The sequence below is a fragment of the Esox lucius genome, chromosome 22, assembly GCF_011004845.1.
Source record: "Esox lucius isolate fEsoLuc1 chromosome 22, fEsoLuc1.pri, whole genome shotgun sequence".
Lineage (NCBI taxonomy): Eukaryota > Metazoa > Chordata > Actinopteri > Esociformes > Esocidae > Esox > Esox lucius.
Genome location: NC_047590.1, coordinates 2,636,904 through 2,657,015, shown reverse-complemented (window position 1 = coordinate 2,657,015; position 20,112 = coordinate 2,636,904). Strand labels below are relative to the sequence as shown.

Here is a 20,112-nt window from a genome sequence, read left to right as displayed (position 1 = left end):
CTTCTGTTTTCTGCGGAGATCCCACGCCACGTTCCATTGGGAAAACGTAAACAGGCCTCAGTTTTAAAACATTTAATGTAGTTCAGTGTTTGGGTCAGAGCTTTACATCCAATACAAACACACTTCCTTGGAACTGATGACCCACCATGAAGTTGAAAGGAAGTCAGGCACTTTAAATCCCAAATGGCACCTATTCCTCCAGAAGTGCTCTATATATGGAATAGGGTGCCAATTGGGACGCAAAAAGCAGGTCTGTTTGAAATCTGTATTACACATTTTACCATTAAAAGGTATTACAATTTACATCAATTCATTGTTTAGCAACTGATCAAAATTGTAATGCGAAATTCACAAAAGTATAACAGTTAATAAATACATTCAGTACATTCTGAACATCAAGTTTCATCAGTCCCCCTCTCGTGCACTCACTATAAAGGTTCACATTTGCGCACTACATAAATGGGTCGGACCCACACGTGACAAATGTCACAGGGAGTTGAGGAAATAATTTCATGGCAACGGTTTCAGCAAATGATTGAGGTTAAACCTTGCGTTTAAAAACAAAAACGACAAAAAAACAGAGGTATTCATCGGTTGGATTCTGCTGCAAAATGTTTTGCAACAAACCTTTTACTGCAAATAAAACTTTGTACAATTCAAATGTCTCTCCGTGTTTAGTTTCTTCCATGTGGTTCCTGGTGAGAAAGATTAACTCTTCATGTTACAAAATGTTTTACAACTGAATCGCACTAATGAATACACCCCTTTCATGGGCACTTTAAAGTTGTTCTGATGACTTGCTCTTGGGCTTCAGCCGAAAGGTTAAAGGTAAGGGGAGGGGGTATCCCTGAGTCTTCCACCAATCAGCTCACTCAGTGGTGTTGAGGAAAAACAGTCTGGAAAAACAAAGTATTCTCTAAGTGAAACCTTGTGGGTCAGAAAACTGGATGTGCAATTCTCTAAAAACTGTCCATTAAACGATTTGCCCACATTAATCAGTGAATGGAAATGTGAGTCCCACTTGCCAGACTGGAGCCTCTAGTACATTCGGTCTACAGGTTCACTACTTCAGTGTTGTGGATCGTTCAGGTTTGCAGGATTTTACCTTGGTCTTAGCGTGTCTACTAGTGTGCTGAAAGGCTTCCTCTGGGCCGTGTTGTGCCGTGTCAAACGACTCCTTACTCTGACTCTCTGAACTCGTGGCGTCTATGAGGCTGGCAGTGGCTGTGCCGGCATATGTGTTGTAACCACTGTCAACCTACAGCACACAGACAGACACAGAGAGGGAGAGGCGGCTTGAAACACAGCAGCCGTTTCCCCCCAATGACTAAGAACACGCTAGTCGAACGGTGATCAAACGAAAAATTGGGTTCAGTTGTGTCAATCATATAATATTTAACTAAAAATTATAATAATACTACCGTACAAAGATTAATTTCAGTGATTAACGTGATAAACATACCGACTAAAAAGACTTGTAAATGAAAAATATAAATAAAAAACAGAAATAAGAAGGCTTTTGTGAAACCCACAGAGAGACTGTGGCGTTCAGAGAGACTCTGTGGCGTTCAGAGAGACTCTGTGGCGTTCAGAGAGACTCTGTGGCGTTCAGAGAGACTCTGTGGCGTTCAGAGAGGTTCAATTGGCTGGGATTTAGTTTGAGGCAATGGGGTTTAGTCAGTGAACTGCTGTCATGATACAGACCTGCATGCTGTTGTCGTAGGGGATGATGCTTCCTTCAGCCAGCAGAGACACAAACATATGAGAAGCCTCCACTGTCATCACACTCTCCCCCATACGAGAGCTGGTCAACCGGACACCTGCAGGACCAACACCTCCTTCCTCCTCCACAGGAATGTCCACCTCCTCTTCGTCCTCCTCCTTCTCCTCATCCTCTCCTTCCTCCATCTTCACTGAGTCCAAAAGGGCCCGACCCATGGCTGGGCCCCGCTCCTCCAGCCCCAGGGGGCCCCGCCCGGTAGTGGACACACAACACACCGGGGAGGGGGAGCAGGAGCCCAGGTCCATGGCCGGGAGCGTTAGAAAGGGATGGATGTTCTCCTGGTCTTGGAGGGAAGGGTTGAGAATTGGGGAGACGAGAGGGGGCGAGGCCCAGCAACGAGCCCCGAGTCTGGGCTTGACGTAGGAGTTGGCCTGGTTCTGGAGTGGAGAGCAGCTGCGGATCGGCGAGCAGCCGTCCACATAGGGGCTCTCTGTGCGGGAGTTCAGGTCCGACTCCAGAGGGACCCCCTCTGGGGTGACGAAGCTCAGCTTCTTCCTTTCTCCTGGGAAACGGTCACAGTTTAGCTCGTCACACACAGCGCTTCCTGGATCATTCAACAGGTTTGAGTCTGGAAGAGGCAAATCTTCAGACGTATTCAAGCAGCATCAACAGAGTATGCATTAGCTTCACCCGTCTTTACAGTATAGCAATGTTAATGTGGGTCACAATATGACTGTGAGGAAGTTTATATTTTCACAACACCTCTTCTAAAGGAAAGAGTCAAAAAAAAGTATATTGCATGAAGATACTGAGATGAGCAAGTCTCAAGACTTCACTCTCCAACCATCTGCGGACATTCACGTCACTTTTCAAACCTGAAATGTATCCGGTTTGGATTCAGGTACAGGAGCTCCACAACACTGAGATAATGTTCTCTAAGAGGAGCAGGAGCTCAAGCTGTAGAACATATGAGGCGTTGCTATGTGGCTACGTTAAGCACCGCTCACTACGCTGATGACATAGAGCACACGGACGGACCTCCACCAGGGCTTACCTGGTCGGGGTGTGTGGATAGAATGCTGTCCGATAGGGGACAGGGCGGGCGACGTGAAACCGGCAGGAGATGACCTCTCTGGGAACAGAGGGCTCGTGACACTGCCCAGGCTGTAGTCACGGTGACGACCCCTGATTGGACTGGAAGAGAATTGGCCCTGAGAGAGAAAAAAAACTAAGAGGTTACACTTTTGAAATATTACCTTTGGTATTCTTCCTTACACATAATCACGCTACGTCCTCGATGACCATTTCACATTAGAAGGGAACTGGCATCTGATAGGGCAGGAGGGCACATTCCTTTTCCCGGAGCTTCCAACCACAACCGGTACTAACCCGGTTGGACTGACCAGGAGATCACCTGGGACAACACGCGAGGGCAAACTCAACCAGAAGACAACCACGGATGGTTTTGCAGGCGGAATGGCTAGAGCGCCATTGGACCGGGAACTCCCTGACGAGCCTCCCCGGGTGACGCTGGGCAATGTGTCAAACATGGAGGATCCTAGCCACTTGTGACTTAGCTACTCAGCTAATGCTTGTACCCTGCATCTCAGCGCTAAGACAAAGCACCTTAGCACCTCCTTGCTAGCACATTTAACTTAACGTTAACTTCAGCACACAAGTAGGATACTCACAGTGGATGGGGTCAGAGCAGAAGGCGGGCAGTGCGGAGGAGAGGAGATGATGGGGGAGAGGAACCGTGACTCCGCTCCAGCCACCGGGTGGTCCTCGTCTTCCCGCACTCCGTCTGGGCTGGGCGGGCTGGAGGACTCCGAACCGCTCCAGTGCCCGTCCAGGAACAACTTCCTTCTTAGAGATGAGGAGCTCAGGTTCTCCTGGACCTGCTCCTGCTGATCCTGTCCACGCACCTCCTCATATCTGTAGTACTCTCCTAGGGGAGAGACAAAAAAAAGAGACCGAAAGAAAGAGATAAGGCAGAGAGATAAAAATGTGACACATGAAGTGAGAGAGACATTTGTTGTCTGGTAAGAATATCAACATATGTAGAGAAAAAATATTAGATGCATGAAATGAGTATTCCTATGAGGGACAGGTATGGACCAAAAGATTATCCCAAAAAATGTATTAAGAATTTGTAAATGTTACCTAATATTTTCTCCAGATCAAAGGCCCCAGGTAAGGATAGAAGTGTCTGGCACCCTACTGTAATCTTTTTAGTTGGCAGTGGCTCTTCAAGTATGAGTGGGGACATGGAACCTACAAGAACAACAACACTGCACATTTACAAATACATTTCCATAGATCAAAAGAATGGTTGATCAAAACAGTCCCATTGCCAGTCAGTATAACAATTTAGTGTTTGTGGGTGTATGTAACCTACTTTTTCCAAAGTGCATCGGCGTTGATTTCGTTTTACTTGATTGTCCAGACCATGGCGAAGGGACAATGGCCCCTTTTGTGAAAAACTGCTCGATAGCATTCTGATGTTTCGCTTCAATGTCAGAATCCATCCTGGACATATGGAAAAACAAAGCTGTTTTAAGAAATCAAAAAATCTCAACTCTTTATCTGCTTTATTTTTTCACAGTTCTAGTTTCAGTGTGCTTCATTTGTCTCACATTGTAAACAGTAACCTTGTCAGAGTTTCTCACCTGGTTTGACTGAGATACATGGACTGGCGGTGGATATCCTCAGCGTCAATGTGTACAGGGAGTAGGCTGGCCATCTCATCTATGTCCCATTTAAACTTGGCTGGTGTCTGAAACATGGAGGATTACAAATGAAACAAATCTCAAAATGCAAAAGCGACCTGTATTAGACCCTCGTCCCCGAGTATACACTCACAGTTGAGGCCTTGGAGAATTTGAAGACAGAGGGGCTGGGGACCACGGGCTCATGCAGGCGATGGTAGTCATTGGGGCTCTCAAAGGGGTTACGAACCGCAGGCCTGCCGGGGGTCTCCGGAGTTATCTGGAGTTCTGGAAGCATATCTCCCATCTTCGCCGGCCAACCTAACCAACCTTGCTAGATGCAGGAATTCAAATATCAATTAGCTTTGGTCCAAGTAGAGCAGTACATACACATCGTATCAACGACACCGGAGTCAGTAAAAATTGACATATACTTTGTTTTACAGGACGAAACTTCGCATGACCGAGTAGTTAGTACTGGGATTACATGGTGTTTTTGTTACACAATATAGCAAGCTGCTATCCACATGCAAGTTGCCTATCGCAAATATTTGATTAAAATATTTATAAACGATTCTAAGAAGACACTAACAAACTTATCAAACATGTTATTTCATATTCAACTCATACTTACAGTACCTGCTCAAGACCTACGAACACCTAAAAATAAATAAATTAGTCAGTAGTTTCAAACGTTTATTTCAATTTACCTTCCACGGCAGTTGGCCAATAGGAATTGATAGGAAGTGCCTGCTAACCAATCACAGTAAAGACTTCTGAAAGCAAGACATTTCGCAAAATTAACGTAACTTCCGTTATTATTTACTTGCCTTGTGTTTGTTAGCAAGTTGCCTAGTGATGTATTTACCAAATAACTGGAAAATATGTGATTCATCCTAATGTCGACGTTTTTTTTTTATTACTGCAGAAGTGGAGATCAGCTTGAATTGTTGAGGTTTCAGTTTGTGTCAATTATTACGGAGATCTCATAGCACACGGAGCAAGGAGGCATCATGGCAAGCACTGCTAATGCGAACAACATGAATGCTGTCCGAGAAACGATGGATGGTACGTTTTAGCCGGCTACGATAGCTAGCTTAGGAAAATGTATGTCACAAATGAGATCGCCTTATTTTTGTTTTACAGATAACATATTGACTACTGACTGCATGACCTACAGATTTTCTACGGTTAGCTAGTGATATATCACAGTTTCGGAGTCCATGGCAACAGCAGTAACATTACCTAATCCAGAAAGCTTGTTGGCTTGACACTTGGTGTCTTTACTCAGACAGTAGTTACACCGGCCCGATTTGAGTGTCATTATTAGTATTATCCCCCTTTTCACATTCTAGTGTTGCTGGAGATCTCGCGGCTTCTGAACACAGGGCTAGACATGGAGTCTCTGTCTATCTGTGTACGACTATGTGAACAAGGAATCAACCCAGAGGCTTTGTCGTCCGTCATCAAGGAGCTACGCAAGGCCTCAGAGTCACTAAAGGTAATCCCAGGGGTCAAGGGTGGATAATTACAGAACCGGGTCCACTGAGCTCCGTGATGGAGACAGATCTGTGTTCTGTGATAGACAAAAGCAGCTCTGAGTTCTATGTCCATCCCATTTTAATGGGACCTCTCTAGAGGCTCATTTGGACCATGATCGAAAAGATTCTGTCCTGTTCTTTTATTACATTTGTAAAACATTTTCCTTAATGAATAGAGTGATCTCTGGGCATAACTATTGAATGGAAATAAATTGTTGAAAATAAAAAAACTAAAGGAAAAACGAACATACAACCAGAAGAAAATAGGTGGATCTTTTAGGCAGATATACCATTTACCAATTTGTAAGTAACTTATTTTAGGTACAGGAAGCCAACGACAGGGGTGATTTGAGAAAGGGCAAATCACCCCTGTTCGTTAATCTTTACATGACTGTTCATTATGCTTCAGTCTGACTACTCTTTCTGACTGTGGGTCCATGTAAATATCTCCGTCTCTGCCTCTATTGTCATGTACCTGACATGTTGAGTCAAAAAACAGGAACATTTTCATTATGTGACTTTTTTTTTTCACCAGGTTTCTGAAAACTCTACCAATTGAAGATGAGAACACAACTCAACACAACCTCTGCTGATTATTCTTTCACACCGTCAAGGTTCATAATATTGCCAAATAGTGTACCAGCTTTGCAGTACGTCCGTTCTCCTGACTGGTGCCTGAACATTCAATGTCTCATTCAAACCTGTGTGAACATTCAACTGACAGTTTTTCATGTTCATATCGTTTCTGTCATAATCTTTGTTGCTGCCTGTCGACATTAAAGAATGCAAAGTCTTCCTCTTCCAGCCCTGATATCCAATGTTTCAGTAGCCCAGCCTCTCTCAGACCCAAACACCCCTCTCATCTTACCAGTCAGCACATATTGTGCAACAATGGGTTGTTTTCAATTTGTTTTTGGATGAGAAAAAATCGGCCAATATTTCTTTGCAAATTGTGTGTGTATATATTTTAAATTAATTTAACATCAGAAAATTAACATTTCATTTCGATTTCAGGCATGCCCTAAAAAGTTTTGAAATGTAAAGGTTTGTCAACTATGAATAGGAAATTCAATAAATAAAAGCAGTTGCATTTTATATCCACAATGCGGCAGTGTTTCATTAATTACTGGTTTTCATCCATTACATTACATCTGTTGTTGAAACATGATGGATTCAGAGGTACAATCCAGAATTTTCTAAGAGTTTTGGCCAATTTTATAACGCGGTGTTATTCTTTTCACCTTGAAATTTTGCGGTCATAATCGGCAACTCATGTACCGTCCTTCACGACTCATCGCGGAATGCCTGGACACAAAACTTTGCCCTGATATATTGGCATTAATATATCACCACCCCCAATATGCCTTACTACTCTTATTAACCGGTTACCCAGACAAATAGAGCGGTTAAAGGGGATGTTATACCCGTTTCTGTAAAGGTGAACGCTTTAAAGCATGATGAAAACTTATATTGTTTTCATATTTGATAATGTCATTTTACTATTCCCATGAAACCTATATTATTACTAGAGTTTGCCATTGTTTGATCTAATATCTAATCAAAAAAGCAAGTACTTCTTGTTTGGTCTATCTTCATCAACCTTGAGACGCTATTCTCCTGGCGGCAATATTGTTCTTTTATTTAGGGGACTTATCTAAAAGGCACTCTTGTCTTTCAATTGGAGATATCAGAATCATTTCTCACTGTTAATACACATGCTCCCTCCAAAATATATGTCCATCTAACCAAAGCAGAACTAAAGTTTCCAGGCCTTTATCTGGAATATGATATAAATGGCAGCCAGGAATTTACTTGCTTGCAGGCGACAAAAAACGTAGTCCATTGGCATCTCTGTGCGGGACCTCCCAGTCTATTATCATGACAAATGATCGACATCACAGACTCTTTTTAATCTCCATAACATACTCACTGTGTTGGAAATTAATGAAAACAAGATTGTCTTTCATTTGAGTTGATGAGAAAATCGCAGGCAGCCAGCTGCTAAATGTGGAAGAATGCAGAAGAGAGGAAAAATCAACATTTAGTTTCAGTAGGTGAGAAAATACATTTATTTGTTCCCCGCCGCTGGCTCGGAGATAAATTAGCTTGTTTGTCTACTGGCCATCTGTTTGTTATTTGATATGAGCTGCGCGCGGGCCCACCGGTACTGAACACCGCGAGAGATGAGCAGCACGCGCTCGAGTAGTTATATGCGCGCTCATCATCTCATTTCGAGGCGCTCTCTAAATATGACAGCTTATCTTCATTATGGTATTGTAGGCTACAATATAGTTGATGACCAACAGGGTTGCTTGGATACAGACAGCTGTGGCCACTGAGACTAACCAAATTACAATATACGAGGATTACATTACAAATACAGTCAGCGATAGAAAATAGGATATCTTTGTTGTCATCGCATTTCTAAATAGCTCAATCATCTCCTTTTGTCCTACTTGGAAGCCCTTTTCCACAGGCCCGGAGAATTATGCAGCAGTTACTTCAATCCTGGGCTTACAGTCAGACAAATGAGCGTTTCTCTGCAAAACAACCAATACCAGCTCCATTAGTTCACTGAAGCAGAGAGGTCTAAAAGGTTGCTGTGCCCCTGCTCTTAATCAATCCTACTATACAATTAAAGTGTGTGTTTGTTTCTGTCAATAAAATGATTCCGGACTCTGAGCCGAATGGAGCTAAGCTAGCCTTGACTCCTGCTGTTTGCTTTGTTCATTAACAGGAGATGAGCAGATGGCAGCTGGTGTGACGGTAGTTCTGCCTGTCCTCTCCCCTGCCCTGTCTGTCTCTCCTCAGTCTACAATACCCACCTGTCTCCCCTCTCACTAGCCTGTCTCTCCTCCCACAAGCCTCTTGGGTCCCTCTTGCTCTAGCCTCTTTTCTGTCTCCACTCCACCCTCTCTTTCATCCTTCTCTTGTTCTCTGACTTTTTCCTCTCTTTATCCTCCATTTATCTGTTCTATTAAACAAATAAAGCACAGTGCCCCCGAGGGACCTGTGTGTCTGTGTGTGTCTGTGTGAGTCTGTGTGCGAGTGTGTGTGTTGCTTGGAGGGTATAAGAGAGACGATGAGCAATTCCAGCTGTCAGGACGGCCAGCGTGGAACAAGACGTCACCACCTGAACACACACACACACAACCCTGGCCCTGCACCTGGGCCCTGTTATAGATGCAATGACAGCAGTTGGTGTGAACAGCAGTACTGGTGCTGAATGGTGATTGGCAGAACAGAAGCAGGGAGTCTGACTGAAGTCTGATTTATATTTTCTTGTTGGTCCTGGAGTTTTACTGATATTTCTGTGCTCCCGTTGGAGACGGCGAAGATGTAATGAGTTAAAATTACATTAATTGAATGTAGCATGAAGCTGCCAGTGTGGTAAAGCAGTTATAAAATATATACTTTTTTGCTTTGTGCAAGCTGAAAAGAGTTGTATGAAATTGGACACTTACCAAGAGACATCCAATTGTATCGCTGGGTGAATAAAGGACAGAGAACAATGATGTATTTCAATAGACATGTTATATAAAGGGGTTGGATTTCACTGAGTCCCAGTCCAACACAATAACTAACTCTTCTCTATGCCTATTCAACATTCTCTTACTCCCATTCAACATTTCTTTCTCCAAGGTTGATTGAGACTTTAACCTCATTTTGAATGTGGACGGGACCCTTAGAAAGTGCTACAGCTCAGAGATTTTTCTACAATGGAGGTGTGAATATTGTCAAGCATGGTAGCTACCCGTCAATCATTAATTCATTCATTTTCCCTGCTCTGTCACAGTAGTCTGCTTTTTCTGTCCAGAGAGGAAATTCTGTGAGATATTACAGTGCTGTGTCAACCTGTTTCACTAAGGACTGCTTACCAGTGACATTTCTCTCTGTCCCTCTGTCACTTTTCCCTCTCCGTCAATATCATCTGCGTGTGGGTTTTTATAAACCAGCCCACAAATCAATGGCATGATCCCAGCACCAATACTCCTTCATGCAGAATAAAGCTCTGTGCTTTCAGACAGATGCTAATGTGCTTTGGCATTAAAGGGCCACAGACACATTTCATCTGCTCCGAGTGTTGCTTTCAATGCTTTTCTGTCTTCATCTAAAGAAATCAATAAAATAAAGAACACGTCTAGAATATTGCCAGATAACCTGTCCTTGACACAGTGAGTAAAATATAGCGAGTGGATGGAATGACAGGTTATTGATAAACCACTGGAAAGTGATAAGAAAGAGAGAATTTTAATTAAAAAAAAGTTTATTGTTCTTTCTACGAACGCTACAGCATACAACTACACAACACTATCTCTTTAGGCTACTTTATGTACACAAACCACAAGTCAGGAATCTTATACCTTTCATTGGATATACAAGAATGTGACAAAAGACTGACTTTGCAATATTAGAATAAACAACTAAAACAAAAAGTACATTATCGTAATGAAACATTGCATCAATGTATTTACAGCCGTGTTGTAATAAATTAACCTCTTGGATTACTGTTCTTCGTGACATTATGTTTAATAATCTTCACACATTTAAATCGTATAAAACGTACAGGACTACAATTCAAAAAGTTTGTAGTGGATTTATTTATCCTTTTTTCCGAGGCAGTCCAGGTGGTTTAAATAGTGTGTAAAATTCTTCTTACACAGTTTCAGTAGTGTTGTTGAATAAAATCGGTGTTGTACCACTCTGTGAATATATGTCAGTGCCTTAATTCTTTGTTCCTTTTTCAAAATGTTTTTTATGACAGTTTGATTTACGGAAACATCCGTAGTGTTGCTGCTGAAACTATTCAATTGAGCCCAAATCGATCTTCTCTTCTCTACACACTGTCTTCAATACATCACAGAGGTTTTCAGGAAAAGTCTTCCATCTGAAATACAGCAGGTGACAAAATGGTGAACTAAGATATTAAACCAAGATATGTAAGAGTGTTGCTCCATATTGTTTTGTCTCATTTTGTCTCTATAATTCCCACAAGTATGTGTTGTGTTCTTGGCCCCTGTCTGTTGCCTGTTAAAAACGCTCTTTGGAAAGATTTATTACTGCGTGTAAATTATGCAAATGAATGTCCATGGAAATACATCAGGAGGACAATTAAGACAGCTATTAATTACTGGGCCTTGCTCTTTTTTTGCTTCACTGACATTCAATTAAATTTCCCTTTTAACGGTTTAGATGTTTGATCTACTAACAAAGACAGTGCCAATCCCTGTGGAGACAGTGTTAACCCAGCGAGTGAGAGAACAGAGGAGGGGGGGGGGGGGGGTTGATGTCATTCTCATATACAGAGCATCTAAAATGGTAATCACTTAGTATATACATTGGGACCACACATAGCTGTTGTAAATGCCTGTATAGTGGATAATAGAGTTATTTACTTAAATGTCTTCATAGTGAATTATAAATGATAGACTTGTGTATTCAAGCCTCACATAATTACCAGCTCGTAGTTAGCAGTTGAGAAGACACTGTTTATCAGACCAACAATGTCAGATAAACACTGATCATCAACATATTATGGATGATATGAGAAAGATAAGCCAATCAGAGGCTCTCGTACCTTGTAACGTCGCCTCGGCATCGGTTCTGCCATTTCCTTGGTTACCATTTACTTCCTGGGTCAGTAAGTCTGTGAGGGATGGATAATGATGACGGAGAGGCAGAAGTTAAGTCGTTCATTATCACATTTAATTACTGCTAAATGAAAGGTAAATGCGTAATAGGTGGACTACAACTATTTTCAAAAAGCATATGGTATATTTTTGGACTGTCATGTAAATGACAGTGGCAATTCATTGTTTTTATTTTACCATTGTTTATTTTACCATTGTACCTGGTAGGACATAATAATTCCTATTTACAACAACAACTTGGGGGGAATGTTACGGGGGGAGGTGGATAAATTAGGCTTAAATGTCTCAGAGACCGAATTACAGTTCACATTGGTGGTTGGGGGGGGGTGAGAACCAGGGACCTTTCAGACACTATTCAGATGCCCTGACCACTAGGCCACCTTGCCCCCCCCCCCACAGTAGATCTACTCCAGTATTGTTTGAAGAGAGAGAAGGAATAAAAGTCAAACGGGAAGGTAAATGTCAACCTGAATGTAAAGAGGGTGAAGGTGATTGTATCATCAGTGTCTCACCACTTCCAGCTCTGTCGTTGTCTGACACAGTCTGCTGAAGTGTCTGTTCGGCCTGGTCTCTCAGTCTGCACTCAAACTCCAGAGCCTCCTGCAGCTTCCTCTTCGTCTTCTTCTCCTTCTTCAAGCGCTTCTGGATCAGCACTGAAACCAACAGAAGCGTTTAGGACTTGTTTCCAAAACTCACTGTGAATACGACATGTCAATCTCAGTGAGACTCCCACAGCAACACACAAATTAATGATGAAATGAATAATAGCTGCTGTTAATAATAGACCATGACAAAATCTAGGTTGTGAAATGCACTCTGGGTAATGCAGTGAGCTGTCTCTCCAACAACCCTCTTGAGCACCTTCTCTAAACAGTGCACTCTGGGTAATGTGGTGTTAACTTACCTCTGTTTTTCTGTTCCATGGACAGCTGTCTCTCCAGAGTCTCTCGGAGTTCCCTCTCCCTGTACAGTTCCATCTTCAGCTCAGACTTCTCCATCTGCACCTGCTTGTCCTGTGCACGTGTGTTGTCTATGGCAACCTTCAGTAGGCCCTGCTTGTAGGGGACAGACAGACAGAAAATCAAGAGGCTGTCACACAAAATGCTTATGTCACTGCATGATTTAAATAATATATTGTTTTACACCGTGCACAGTTTGTATTTCAGTTTTATCAAAATAGTGTGGTAAAACTTTACCCTTCACTATATTAGCTTCTTCTCGTTTTTTCTCCCTCCCTCCTTTCCCCACCATTGTATCCCATCCAACAGAAATGCAGTTTGTTCCAGTAGATTAAGTCTTAACCCAGAGCTTATTTCGGTCAGCTCTTGGGTTGTATTTGCTGGGATGATATGTCCCACGTAAATTGCCAACAGTCTACAATCTTTTCAGTTTCAGACAGTGGAATAGGCATTCATTTTCTATTTTCTGATAGGACTTTTTATCTTGACATGATGTGTTGCTACACACCCATCTAATTCAGACCAAACCAGACCAAGTTCCTAACCTTAATGGAAGGCTGGACCCTGCCAACTAACTTTCTAATGATTTTCTAATTATTTGAACCTTTTTTTTTTAAGTACATTTTTGCCGCTTCATGTGATGGTAAAGGTAGGTGTTATTTGTTCTGCATAAGGAAATTGTATTTCTGTTTCTTTTAATTGCAAAAATTGATTGAAATTCCCCCCAAGTTGTTTCAAATTGGGTTACCGGTTGGAATTTAGCTTAGATATCCATGTGTCGAAACATTTAAAAACCATCCATGAGGTGTACTTACCTTTTCTCATGACTGTAAAACGTAAATTACATCTGTGCTTTGTGGAGTCGGTAGTTCCATGTAGGTAAGTACACCTTGGAGACACACCTAGTCAAATCTGCCATGTAGGTCTGAACAAATGTGATTGGTTGACTCAATGGAAAGGGGCGTCACACCATTAAAGTTTACATTTCCAACAGTTAAAGCTTCATTCTGGGATTTTTGGCCACTGGTTGTCAAAGTCATGTGTCCCCAGGGTCAGCAAAACCTTTCACTTACAAACTGGGTGTTTATTGGTTAACTGAGGCATGACACTGATTGTATTTCTATGTTACGCGCATGTAAAGAACATATTACACCTCCTGCTAAAATTCTTTGTAAATTGCAAAAGTCCAGGGATGAATGTTTACAAGGGTTAAGGTTAGAATAAAAGTTAGGTTCAGGGAAGAGGTTAAGGTAAGGCCTGACCTAGGTCAAGGGTCGCCTCAGAGCATTCAAACCATTTGAAATGTAAGCCTCGACCTCTTTATGAAGTCAACCAATCCCATTATATTCTGTTCTTTTTCCAAATTTAAACACTGTTCTGGTGCCAGGCAATGAGTAGAGACCCACCTGGATGTTGGTCAGCAGGGTCTCTATTGACGACAGCCCTTCTGGGAAGATGAAGTGTCCAGGGAACCCTTGAGGAAGCTTCTGTCCCGAGAAGGAAAGCCTCTCGTAGCCATCTCTGACAGTCTGGGTGCTCAAGGACCCACAGTCTTCTGGGTATGGAGGAGTACAACAGAGTTAGGATGACTAATGCAGAAGACCATGCATGAGTAAGTGGCCTAGCTACCCAGAATCCTTCTTGTTCCGTTAACCGTGCCCATAAACGTTAACAAAGATTTGTTCAAAACAGACAACCTCAAATGTTTCTGAATGACCACTGTCGTGGAAGCTACACAATCTCCCTCCACTGACATGAGCACTTTGTGTATTTCTTAATCTGCATGATTTTTTAGCTGTCTTAATGGAGATGCTCATTACCTTACCACACAACTCTGACCTTAACCTAACTTTGACCTCAACCTATACCTAACCTCAATACCCTAACATTTATGCCTCAACTTAACCTAGCCCAAATGCCCGACCCTCAAGTCCAATAGCCCTTTCTCCAAGTATGCCTGAATAAAAAGGGTCTGCTGAAGGAGAAAGATGTAAATACCAGCTCAATATTAAAATGAAAAAAGGTGCATTCCATTAAACACTGAGGTGCGAACAGCTCGTGCAAAATTCTGTCTTTCAAAGTTTTTAGGGAGAGAAATGGCTTCCCTGTTTTTTGTTTATGAAGCAGTTTGTAAGCAGCATGAATATGCAGTTCTTTATTAGACTGCTAATAAGACTAATTAGACTAACAATCTCAATAGTAGCTGATCCCACCAGATCAACCTAGTCCTAGAAACAACGTAGGCACATTTTCTTCAGAGTGCAGTTTTGCCCTCGGATAGTAATCCCACTGAAAGAGTCCTCAGAGGGAGTCTTTCAAAACCCTGCTGTTGGTTGTTCTCCAACTGTCACAACGCTGCTCCAAGTGAAGGATCCTGCCCGCTGCCACTCAGAATGGCCTGCGGTCCGATAATGACGTTTACATTTCATTACTCGAAACGATTCAGAGGGAAAGAGAGTAGATCAGCGCACTCTGAATGGCATCCACCAGCTACTTAAGGTGGGGGGTTTGTCTCACCTTCACCTGAGGCCTGATGGTCCTTGATTAGATTAACAACCCAACCAGCCACTCGCACACAACCAGCCCATTTTACTGCACTTAGCTGACCAAAGCACATTCCGCTCCTTCGTCTCCACCCACTCGTTCTCTCCCATCTCAGTATTGGCAAACGCGCTACTGTCACATTCAAGGTGTTTCAAAGATGAAAAGCATGTCCCGTACCATCTTACCCCCCCCCCCCCCCGTCCATCCACCGTCTGTCCCCCCCCCCCGCGTTCTTTTCATTTCCTCTGCCGTTTCTAAAAGCACATCCCTCTGTATAACTACTGTATATAATTAGCAGTCTGGCTGTGTCAGGTGTGGCTCACCGCTACTCCTCTTTCTCCAGTAACCCCAAAGGGCCCCCTCCCTCGCTCCCGCCCCCCCCCGCCCCCCCCCCCCCCCCCCCCGACCCATACTGCATCGTCAGCAGGAAACAGTATGGATCTTCCTCTCTTGCTGCCTCCCTCTTCAGATGTGACTGATCCTCTGTTTAGTTACTGTTTTACTCATCCTCCCATCCTCCCCCCTCTCCTCCCGTCCTCCCCCCTCCCCGACCGGGGTGATGCTGGCAGATCTTTTGATCATTTGCAGGTTCTCCTCGACCAAGGTCATTGATTTCCTTTTTTCTCCTTTTTTATTTTTACCCCCCCCGCCCCCCCCCCCCCACCCCTGGGGCTAATCACCGCCACGCGAGGAGGCCTGACAGTCAGCGCTAGTCAGAAGACGGGAGGTTTGAATGAAGTTTAAAGGAAAATGCTTATGGTGGTCAAACTGGATTCACTGCTAGAGATCTGAACTTTCATCTTGACATTGGCTCAAGTGCTCAAAGAAATATTAGCCAGGAAAGCACATTCACACACAAACCATAATGATTAACACGTGACACAATGACAGAATTCAGCAAACAACTGCATTTCTTCATAAACACAGGGCACTTCATTCCATTCGATCCATTATAAAAACCACTCAGACAACGAACTGCCACAATTAAAACAGAGCAAGCCGACCAATAACTTAACACCATTTAATTTGTCTAATGATTAATTTAAACAAGGGCCTAATCAACACAGTTCCAATTAGCCAGTAGCCAAACCACTGTCTTCCGTCCCAGTGACTCTCTCTCTTTTCGGTTGGCTGATAAAACCTCCTGCCTTATCAAACTAATGCATCCCATTTCACATAATCATCACTCTCTTTACGAGCACACATGTTTTTCACTGGTTAAATGTTATTGGTTTAATCTGGCTCATGGTCGTTCCCTGTCGTCCTACCAAACACTAACCTGTGAAGTGTATTTTATTCAGAGAGGCTCGTATGTAATGACCGGAGCCAACCTCCTCCCTCTTCCTCACCCCCAGCCCCCCCCCCCTCTTCTCCCTTTGTAAATTGTGCTGACTGTTTTGCCCTTGAACAGTCCTCATTAAGCTAATGCAAACCTTCATAACGGAAACACCAAACAACTGACGCAAACGGCGGCCTCTGAGCTTGGGAGGTGGTCATTATGGAAATCAGCTCGCTGTGAGAGGAGCCGCGGCGAGAGGGCCTTGTTCATTAATTCATGCTCCGCAAATCGCTAACTAATTTAGCCGCGCTGTTTCTCTTCCTCTCTCCTGTACCCTGTAATGGCTTATTCCATAGAATTATTTGTCTTCTCCTCATCTGGGCTCCCCACGGCGACCACCGAGCGAGAGGGAGAAGTGGGGAGTCCAGATGAATCCTAAAGTGTGTATTAAGAACCTCTCTGTCCACACCACCTGGAAGAAACGAGTTCCTGTTGATGCCTTTCATGTTGACTGAGATCTGATTATGACGTTAGAGAAGAGATGTAGACAGGGAGATGTAGACCTAGAGATGTAGACCTAGAGGTGTAGACCTAGAGGTGTAGACCTAGAGGTGTAGACCTAGAGGTGTAGACCTAGAGGTGTAGACCTAGAGGTGTAGACCTAGAGGTGTAGACCTAGAGATGTAGACCTAGAGGTGTAGACCTAGAGGTGTAGACCTAGAGGTGTAGACCTAGAGGTGTAGACCTAGAGGTGTAGACCTAGAGGTGTAGACCTAGAGGTGTAGACCTAGAGGTGTAGACCTAGAGGTGTAGACCTAGAGGTGTAGACCTAGAGGTGTAGACCTAGAGGTGTAGACCTAGAGGTGTAGACAGGGAGATGTAGACCTAGAGATGAAGGAGGGTTATCCTACCTCTCTCTGCCTGGTTCCTTTTAGGGTCGGGTCCTGAGTCCATAGTGGCCACATCTCCTTCCCTGGGTCCTGGCAGAGCGCTCGGAGACACACCCAGTAGAGCCTGGCTGGAGGACAGCCCGTTCTGGTGCCGGTCTGGAACACACAGTGCAGATCGCCATTTGGAATTAAACACAGCATCGGTTTAAACCTGCCGGTGGAGTGATCCGTCTGGGCTGGGTCAGGGGTTAAGGGTCAGTGCATGTCTGGGTCCTGACTGTCAAGGGATCTGTCTGTGCTGTATTAGGGTTGTGGGGTTAAGGGTCAGCGTACCTACGGTTCTGTGAGTGCTGGGTAAGGGGTTAAGTGTCAGGGGTTAAGGGTCAACATACGTATGGTTTAGTGTTTGCTACATTAGGGGTAAAGGGTCAGGGGTAAAGGGTCAGGGTTCATGAGGTTCTGTTCTGTGTGAGCTTGGTTAGGGGTAAAGGGTCAGGGGTTAAGGGTCAGGGTACATACGGTTCTGTTCTGTGTGAGCTGGGGAACTGGAGACACTGCTGCTATGATGAGAAGACAGGTGACTCCCAGGCCTCCTCCCATCATCCAGAGAGAGAACCGGAGAGGGACTGTCCCGAACACGCTCCTAGAGAGGGGTGGAAACACTCTGATCAAAGCATTACCTGATTCACAGCCATAAACACATTTAAACCGAAATAAGTACTTTCACAACATAGGTGACCAATCAGGAAGGTGTACTGTCAAATATTAACGGGGGCCTTATTGACACACAGTCACTGACAAAACGTAACTAAACTACATGACCCATAGTGCTCTGACATACCTTTATAACGGAGGTGACCATGCGCCCACGGGAGGACAGGGTGGAGTGGTGCACCTGGGCAGCAGAAGCCATGCTGGCCAACGTGTTGAGGTGGTTCATCTGACTCATCGCCATGGAGACGGATGCAGGTGCAAGGCTGACAGGCATCAGGGGGTGTGACATCATCATAAACGGCAGGTGGTCCAGACCTGAAGGAGGGAGGGAGGAAGTGTGTGTGTGGGGGGGGGGGGGGGGGCAGAGGAAGAGGGAGAGAGATGCATGTTGAATATTTTCAGGTCCCTATAATTGTTAAGATTCCATTTCACAAGGAGCACGAGTCCTCTTACAGGAGGACATAAAAGTGTGAGGTATTTCAGCTGAACTCCTTCATTTCCCCAGGTCGCACCGGTTGCCGGGATATCAATTCCAGGTCGCATATCTACATATTTAGCCGTGCTGTCAGGCTAGCTGACACCAAGTTGCCTCCCACTGTCATGGTTGAAGTGATTTGGTTCCCACTTCTGAACCAAATACCAGAAGCTGGTGAAGGGCAAGGTGGGATGGGGGAGGATGGGGTGTCTGAGAATAAAGGTTACTAGCCTCCTCCACTTCACATCCTGACATTTATCCTCTTGAATAAAAAGCGTATGTAGAGACTTACAAATGAGCAGTTCTCTGTGACGAGCTCACCGACCAGCGCTGGACACGAGGAAATGCAATATGCACAATTAAAACTGACTTAAACCTGGAGAAAAGCACACCATTTCCTTCCATTAGAGAGCTAGTATATTTGACTCTTTCACTTTCTTCTTTCATTTTCAATTTATTCATTTATTTCCGTGTTTGTTCCGTTTTTCTCCCCTCACAATTTCCCAAATCCAATCCAAGGCCCTTTGCTGTTCCAGCATGACAATGCTCCCGTGCGGTCCATGTTTTTCCCGAGATCGTGTGAAAGAACTTGACAGACCTGCCCTGACCTCAAACCTGTGCGATCCAGGCCCACTCACCCAAAATCAAGGCCCGGCCTCAAGTACATCCCGGCAGCAACATTCCAACATTTACTAGGAGGTTTTCCCAGATGAGTGGAGGCTGTTAAAGCAGCAATGGGGGAAACCACTCCATGTTAACGCCCAGGATTTGAATTAAAGATTTTACTCCTTGGGAAAACTTACACTTGAGAAATCGTAATGGATTAAGTGGCAAGTAATCTCGACACAAACCCAAAGTAGATTTGTGGATTTATAAAAAGATTTGTGAATGAAAATCATCTTCAAAATTTGAGGGCATACACTTTCATTCACACAATTATCAAAGAACAATAATATTGAATATTGAATGTCCATAAGAAAATACATTATTTTGAGAGAGGAATGACAAATAATTATGTTATTTTCTAGTTATTTTCTAGTCAAAATTAAATGATATATTATAGTTGAAAATGTGAATATATATTTTTTTAGATATTCCTAATTTGTAGCATATGTTTAATTAATTTTAATATTTTATATTTAAAAATAATATTTTCTCATGTGTCAACTTCAAAAACGCATGTATCAAATAATAATATCAACAAAAAAAATATTAATGGAAAAAGCAAAAACAAATCTAAATTCAAGTTCTGAGATGTAGTTAATAACCCAGATCTCTAATTCCTACTTATTATTCTGTTGGAGTCCTGTTTATTGAAATTCACATTTCCTCCATCTTCCTTGAACTGAACTTTATAGCCATGTATCCGGAGGAGCTGGGGAGCAGAAAGTGCTGATGAAGACAGTGAACAGACAGACAAGCCTCGGAGAAGACCTCAAACACTAACCCCCTCTTACCAAGACATTACCACAACCCGAGGAGAGTGTGTGTGTGTGTGTGTGTTTGTTTGTTTGTGTTTGGCCTGGAGCCCACTTCTGGTCAAAACCTTCATGAGTGAAGGATCCCATATGTCTGTTGGAGAGGGTGACGGACATGGTGTGCTGCCAGACAGATAAAGTCTGTCTTAG

The 20,112-nt window shown here is 43.5% G+C and overlaps 3 protein-coding genes across 10 annotated transcripts in view; 1 reads left to right on the top strand and 2 right to left on the bottom strand.

Moving 5' to 3' along the window:
- Positions 1-57: 57 nt before the first annotated feature.
- Positions 58-8,030, bottom strand: bora (bora aurora kinase A activator). Of its 5 annotated transcripts, none has more exons than XM_020042502.2 (10): positions 7,903-8,030; positions 4,586-4,765; positions 4,393-4,499; positions 4,122-4,252; positions 3,887-3,997; positions 3,415-3,671; positions 2,778-2,934; positions 1,705-2,285; positions 1,106-1,258; positions 58-896 (listed from the first exon to the last, which is right to left on the bottom strand). In XM_020042502.2, the coding sequence occupies exons 2-10, from the start codon at positions 4,736-4,738 to the stop codon at positions 873-875; spliced, it is 1,674 nt and encodes a 557-aa protein (XP_019898061.2). In that variant the 5' UTR covers positions 4,739-4,765; positions 7,903-8,030; the 3' UTR covers positions 58-872. The 5 variants fall into 5 exon arrangements, with proteins under 5 accessions (XP_019898061.2, XP_010885008.2, XP_010885005.2 ...); XM_010886706.3 differs by lacking the exon at positions 7,903-8,030 and adding an exon at positions 5,677-5,792; XM_010886703.3 differs by lacking the exon at positions 7,903-8,030 and adding an exon at positions 5,071-5,181.
- Positions 5,215-7,067, top strand: mzt1 (mitotic spindle organizing protein 1). Its single transcript, XM_010886708.4, has 3 exons — positions 5,215-5,499; positions 5,787-5,932; positions 6,508-7,067. Exons 1-3 carry the CDS (start codon positions 5,445-5,447, stop codon positions 6,529-6,531), a joined length of 225 nt encoding a protein of 74 aa, XP_010885010.1. The 5' UTR covers positions 5,215-5,444; the 3' UTR covers positions 6,532-7,067.
- Positions 8,031-10,227: 2,197 nt separating the features above from the next.
- dachc (dachshund c) overlaps positions 10,228-20,112 on the bottom strand; it is a 28,595-nt gene continuing 18,710 nt past the window's right edge. Inside the window, exons 4-11 of one of the 4 annotated variants that reach the window (XM_020042306.2) lie at positions 18,137-18,324; positions 17,815-17,938; positions 17,317-17,451; positions 13,989-14,134; positions 12,528-12,678; positions 12,136-12,276; positions 11,551-11,619; positions 10,228-10,860 (exon numbers count right to left, since the gene is read on the bottom strand). In XM_020042306.2, the coding sequence (XP_019897865.1) occupies positions 10,823-10,860; positions 11,551-11,619; positions 12,136-12,276; positions 12,528-12,678; positions 13,989-14,134; positions 17,317-17,451; positions 17,815-17,938; positions 18,137-18,324 (992 nt within the window). In that variant the 3' untranslated portion in view covers positions 10,228-10,822. Of the gene's footprint in view, positions 10,861-11,550; positions 11,620-12,135; positions 12,277-12,527; positions 12,679-13,988; positions 14,138-17,316; positions 17,452-17,814; positions 17,939-18,136; positions 18,325-20,112 lie in introns of all 4 variants that reach the window. The other 3 variants (XM_013140000.3, XM_020042307.2, XM_010886701.4) reach the window with 3 other exon arrangements.

Excerpts from the sequence above, each read along its gene's own strand:
- bora (XM_020042502.2), bottom strand. The coding sequence starts at position 4,738 with ATGGGAGATATGCTTCCAGAACTCCAGATAACTCCGGAGACCCCCGGC. Across the intron at positions 4,500-4,585 it reads AATTCTCCAAGGCCTCAACT|ACACCAGCCAAGTTTAAATG; the intron begins GTGAGTGTATAC and ends TCCATGTTTCAG. Across the intron at positions 1,259-1,704 it reads CCTACGACAACAGCATGCAG|GTTGACAGTGGTTACAACAC; the intron begins GTCTGTATCATG and ends TGTGTGCTGTAG.
- mzt1 (XM_010886708.4), top strand. The coding sequence starts at position 5,445 with ATGGCAAGCACTGCTAATGCGAACAACATGAATGCTGTCCGAGAAACG. Across the intron at positions 5,500-5,786 it reads TGTCCGAGAAACGATGGATG|TGTTGCTGGAGATCTCGCGG; the intron begins GTACGTTTTAGC and ends TTCACATTCTAG. Across the intron at positions 5,933-6,507 it reads AGGCCTCAGAGTCACTAAAG|GTTTCTGAAAACTCTACCAA; the intron begins GTAATCCCAGGG and ends TTTTTTCACCAG.